The sequence below is a fragment of the Physella acuta genome, unplaced genomic scaffold (genome assembly GCF_028476545.2).
Source record: "Physella acuta isolate Inbredline_101_S28 unplaced genomic scaffold, ASM2847654v3 ptg000063l, whole genome shotgun sequence".
Classification (NCBI taxonomy): Eukaryota; Metazoa; Mollusca; class Gastropoda; family Physidae; genus Physella; species Physella acuta.
Window position 1 is genome coordinate 1,076,718 of NW_026731583.1, and position 6,364 is coordinate 1,083,081.

Here is a 6,364-nt window from a genome sequence, read left to right on the forward strand (position 1 = left end):
TTATGCCCCTTGGTGATTTCTGATAGACCACAAGCGGTGCTAGTTGGACTGGTTTTGTTCAACAATGCAGACACGTATCATATTTACAGTGTTTGCGTTATCGCTAGCTCAGGTCTCTAGCGCTGACAAATTCGTATGTCCTAAGGTAATTATTTTTCACATTCACTAGCATCATTAACATTAATCATTAATTGACTTATCTGACTTATAGGTCTGGGCAGCTCTCTTTAGCTAAGCTCACCTGCCCTTGTTCTTCTCCAGGATTAATTAGGTCAGGCTATTTTTATTTTCCCCGGGGGTTCCACTCCAACCCTACCCTCGGGATGTTGCCCTCTTCCCTTCTCAGGACTTGCCTGATCCGTCCAAAATAGAGCTTGTAAGTAGGTCACCAAATTTGCATTGTCTTTCTTAAATTCCCGGTGAAGCCTAGAAACAAACAGCCGCGATGTTGTTGTTTTTTTTATCGATGGGAATCATGTTTTAAAAAATTAATTTAACTAGGACATTTATATTTCTCCATGGCTAACGAGATTTTGAATTTGAAGCGACACTTACAAGCCCTATTCGCTGGATTTAATATCCATGTCTATTGGCTAATGCTTTGTGGTTTGCCATATGTCTTCATCGATTATTTTTTTCTGATCGTCTTATCTGAAGGATTTTACTTAGACATCTGTTTGTGAAAGACTGTATTATGTTGGTATTTAACATCGTAGCCTCTAGGTCTCCGTAACATAAAACATTATAGCCTTAACATTTGTGATGCAAATTCTTATCTTTCTCTAGTATGAAAGGGCTGTGCACTTTCACATCTGGCGAAGTGAGTTGAAGGCATATCTCTAGGGGTCGGTGTGGTCGATTCGGTAAAGCTCAAGGTTGCTAAACCGAAAAGTCTCGAGTTCGAACCCTCGGGCAGATGACGCTCGTTAGCTGGGGACAGCCAATCTTCTAGGAGAGACAACTCCAAAATCAAACAACTGCTGCCTTGTAGTTTGTTCTTAGTTGGACAAAGGCTATGGAAGCAAATACAAAAAGAAAGCAGACTGAAATCGGAGTCAATGATAGCGCATAACCAGTTGACACGTAATCCTTAATTGTGATGGAGGCGTGGTCGAGTCGGCTAAAGCTCATGGTTTATGAATTCGAAAAAAGTCTCGAGTTCAAACCCTTTGGCAGATAAGGCTCGATCCATAGCAACACTAAAAATTAAGAACGAAGAAGAAGAGGAAGGCATATCTGGCCAAATTCATACAGCTTTTCATGTCCTCGTTTTCTACCCCATCTTTGTTGATCAAGCTTCCCAAATATGTGAATGTGTTTGTTGTTGATCAAGCTTCCCAAATATGTGAATGTGTTTGTTGTTGAACAAGCTTCCCAAATATGTGAATGTGTTTGTTGTTGAACAAGCTTCCCAAATATGTGAATGTGTTTGTTGTTGAACAAGCTTCCCAAATATGTGAATGTGTTTGTTGTTGAACAAGCTTCCCAAATATGTGAATGTGTTTGTTGTTGAACAAGCTTCCCAAATATGTGAATGTGTTTGTTGTTGAACAAGCTTCCCAAATATGTGAATATGTTTGTTGTTGAACAAGCTTCCCAAATATGTGAATGTGTTTGTTGTTGAACAAGCTTCCCAAATATGTGAATGTGTTTGTTGTTGAACAAGCTTCCCAAATATGTGAATGTGTTTGTTGTTGAACAAGCTTCCCAAATATGTGAATGTGTTTGTTGTTGAACAAGCTTCCCAAATATGTGAATGTGTTTGTTGTTGAACAAGCTTGCCAAATATGTGAATGTGTTTGTTGTTGATCAAGCTTCCCAAATATGTGAATGTGTTTGTTGTTGATCAAGCTTCCCAAATATGTGAATGTGTTTGTTGTTGATCAAGCTTGCCAAATATGTGAATGTGTTTGTTGTTGATCAAGCTTCCCAAATATGTGAATGTGTTTGTTTCTCGTATATATTTTCCATTTATATCGAATCTGTCGAATTCTGTTTTATTCCTATTGGTTTTGGACGCTTCTTCAGATAGTAAATTCAGTAAGGTTTGTGAAAGTTGTTGCTTGTAATATAGTAGGCAGATGTCAACAGCACAATCGAAATCCCCCAGCTTTTTGTGGAATTCTATTGGATTTGTAGTCTTCTACACGGTCTAATCATTTACTATCACGACTACCATTGGCGATAGAATGCACCCCTGTCTCACCCCTCTCACCCCAGTCTCACCCCTGTCTCACCCCTGTTTCGCCCCTATCTCACCCCTGTCTCACCACTGCCTCAACCCTGTCTCGACCCTGTCTCACCCCTGTCTCAACCCTGTCTCACCACTGTCTCACCCCTGTCTCACCACTGTCACACCCCTGTCTCACCCCTGTCTCACCCCTGTCTCACCCCTGTCTCACCACTGTCTCACCCCTGTCTCACCCCTGACTCACCCCTGTCTCACCCCTGTCTCACCTCTGTCTCACCCCTGTCTCACCCCTGCCTCACCTCTGTCTCACCCCTGTCTCACCTCTGTCTCACCCCTGTCTCACCCCCATCTCTCCCTGTCTCACCCCTATCTCACCCCTGTCTCACCACTGTCTCACCCCTGTCTCACCCTGTCTCGCCCCTGTCTCGCCCCTGTCTCACCCCTGTCTCACCCCTGTCTCACCCCTGTCTCAACCCTGTCTCACCCCTGTCTCACCCCTGTCTCACCCCTGTCTCACCCCTGTCTCAACCCTGTCTCAACCCTGTCTCACCCATGCCTCACCCCTGTCTCGCCCCTGTCTCACCACTGTCTCACCACTGTCTCACCACTGTCTCACCACTGTCTCACCACTGTCTAACCCCTGTTTCACGCTGTCTTGCCCCTGTCTCACCACTGTCTCACCACTGTCTCACTCTGTCTCACCCCTGTCTCACCCCTGTCTCACCCCTGCCTCACCACTGTCTCACCACTGTCTCACCCCTATCTCACCCCTGCCCCACCACTGTCTCACCCCTGTCTCACCCCTGTTTCACCCCTGCCTCAACCCTGTCTCGCCCCTGCCTCACTCCTGTATCATCACTGTCACACCCCTGTCTCAACCCTGTCTCACCTCTGTCTCACCCCTGTCTCGCCCCTGTCTCACCCCTGTCTCACCCCTGTCTCACCCCTGTCTCGCCCCTGCCTCACCACTGTCTCACCACTGTCTCACCCCTGTCTCACCCTGTCTCGCCCATGTCTCGCCCCTGTCTCACCCCTGTCTCACCCCTGTCTCACCCCTGTCTCAACCCTGTCTCACCCCTGTCTCACCCCTGTCTCAACCCTGTCTCAACCCTGTCTCAACCCTGTCTCACCCATGCCTCACCCCTGTCTCGCCCCTGTCTCACCCGTTTCTCACCACTGTCTCACCACTGTCTCACCACTGTCTCACCACTGTCTCACCCCTATCTCACCACTGTCTAACCCCTGTTTCACGCTGTCTCGCCCCTGTCTCACCCCTGTCTCCCCCTGTCTCCTCCTGTCTCACCCCTGTCACACCCCTGTCTCACCCCTGTCTCACCCCTGTCACACCCCTGTCTTCACGCAAGTCTTTACTATAAAAGAGTTTGTTGGCTTTCCTTCGTGGATTGCCTAACAGATATTTATAATTATATCTAAATTACTTTTGCAAATGTAGAACTAGAAGAGATTAGTTTTTAATAATGAATGTGTTATAAAATGATTGTAGATTATTACTGGTAAAAAGAAATATTTATTAAAAAAAAATTCAAAGCATAAATGTTCATAATTTAGAAGTATCAGTGTGTAATTTTTGTATTGGGATGTTCTTTCAGAAATGTACATGCGACTCAGCTGTTGTCGCTTGCAAGTTAAATCATTACTATTCGAAAGATTTTCAAAATATTCCAAAAAACTTCAAGCTAATTATTCAGGTAAAATCTTCATTGGCTACCTCTAACACTGCATTAATAGTTTCAGGTTTGATAGCGTTTAAAAAGCATCAGTTAAGTGGACATCGGTTTAGAAGAGTGAGCTGCTAGACCCAGAGGCGTAGCGAGGGGGAGGGGGATGCGGACCGCACCGGGTGAAACCATTTAGGGGGGTGACACCAAGGCAAAAAATAGCAAAATATATAGAGAAAAACTTGAGGGGGGTGCAAATCGAAAGTTTGAGGGGGGGGGGGGGGGTGCAAATCGAAAATTTGTCCTCAGGAAGGGTCGCTACGCCTCTGGGGGTGACACCATTAAGTGCCGCACCGGGTGACACCCGACCTCGCTACGCCACTGACCAGACCAACGTTAAGTACTAGCTGTAACAAAAACAATAGCAGCACACTCAAGCCAATATGCTCATGAGATTAAATTGGGAGTAAGGCAAACTTAATGCTACGCTAAGTCTAAACAAAATCAACAGCAACTAACTACAGCCATTCTGAGTTGAAATTACGAATAAAATAAACTTCAATATACGCTAAGTCTCAACAAAAACAACAAAGCTAATAAATTAATGTTACGCTAAGTCTCAACAAAAACAACACAGCTAATAAATTAATGTTACGCTAAGTCTCAACAAAAACAACATAGCTAATAAATTAATGTTACGCTAAGTCTCAACAAAAACAACACAGCTAATAAATTAATGTTACGCTAAGTCTCAACAAAAACAACATAGCTAACTACAGTCAATACGAGTTTAAATTAGAAGATGTGCAAACTTAAGGCTACGCCAAAAGTCTAAACAAAGTGAAAAATGATTTAAAAAAAAAACATAACCTATATGTAAATGCAGAAAACAAGCTGCAGAAAGCGAAATTTGAACATACTCTATTTCAATACAATTTGATAGTGTCTCTTTATAAAACACACACACACACACTTACAAACATATATATATATATATATATATATATATATATATATATATATATATATATATATATATATTTATATATATATATATATATACAAGACTTGTACTCTGTAGAGTAGTCGCCAAGTCTCGTTCCCCGACAACAGCCTACCCCGGGTCACAGAGTTGGAGATAATATCATCGGGATCAGAAATTTGTGATTTAGCTTGGAACAAATCTGCCGATCACCTCGAAACGTTACAACTAGACGGTGTACAACTGAGAAATACGCTAAAGTCTTTGAAAATATTGAAGGCACTGCGCTTACTTAAGATAAATCATGCGGAACTTCTAGGTGTGGATCATAGAAAATGGCAGATGCATTTCGATCAGAAGAGCCCTCTGAAATTTTTGTTTATGTTTTGGACTGATCTATCCCTCATGACGGACATGACTCTGCCGAAGTCTGTAGAAAGTGTGAAACTTGACGACTGCAACCTGACTAAAATTCCAAAACAGTTTTCTGATTTAAATAATCTCCAGTCGCTGAGCCTTGAGAATAACAAGATTCAAACCCTCGAGAACTTGCCCAAAAATGTACACATTTTGATGTTACATGGGAACCAAATTTCCGAAATAAAAAACATACCACCAAATACCTCACAGCTGGATTTGTCCAATAACAATATCACACACATACAAAACATACCTGAGACAGTCCACTTATTTTACCTATCAGGCAACAACATCCCAAGTATAACAGAGAAATCCTTCAAACCCAACTCGCATCTAGCAGAGCTCGCTTTGGCCGGTAACAAACACAAAAACCTGACCATCGCGAAAACAGCTTTCAAAAACACCCCCCGCCTACACCTAATCGATCTTCGCGCGACAGACTTCGCTGCCCCCCTTGAGGCGTTCACTCGGCTGAAATCTTTGACCCAGCTCTTGGTTTCCCCACAGTACAACGCTTTCTGTGATCGCCTGAACAAAATCTTCAGTTCAAAAGTGTGTTCAACCCGTACGAGTACATATAAATTTGCCTTGGTGTCTTATGTGAATTAGAAAAGTATTATTCATGTCCACGAAATGTAATTCGAATTACTTTCCGGGTGCTACTCATGTCAATGTGGAGATCGTGACACGTCTAATATTTATTTAAATTCATATTTAAACAACGTATTTTTTTCCAAAAAAATATTAAAGGATATTCCCAATATTATCAATCATTAGAACTACGGAAAAAAATTAATAAAAAACGTTTTAATAACAAGCTTTTATATAATAATGCACTAAAAAGTAGAAAATAAATTATACACTACTATTTAAATAGCTATAAAGAAAAACGTGGGTCACTTTAGTATCTACTGGAAATCTTTTCTAATGTTTAGGAAGAGACCCACGCTTTTCTTTATAGTTATTTAAATAGTAGTCTATAATTTATTTTCTACTTTTTAGTGCATTATTACATAAAAGATTGTTTTTTTTAAAGTTTTTTATGAGTTTTTTAGTACTTTACATGTTTGTTTTTTTTACAATAGAGTTACA

General features: G+C 41.7%; 1 protein-coding gene across 1 annotated transcript; it reads left to right on the forward strand.

Annotated features, from left to right (window-relative positions):
- Positions 1 to 6,088, forward strand: LOC131949744 (leucine-rich repeat-containing protein 49). Its single transcript, XM_059311618.1, has 3 exons — positions 1 to 145; positions 3,802 to 3,900; positions 4,952 to 6,088. Exons 1-3 carry the CDS (start codon positions 65 to 67, stop codon positions 5,879 to 5,881), a joined length of 1,110 nt encoding a protein of 369 aa, XP_059167601.1. The 5' UTR covers positions 1 to 64; the 3' UTR covers positions 5,882 to 6,088.
- The last annotated feature ends 276 nt before the right edge of the window (positions 6,089 to 6,364 follow it).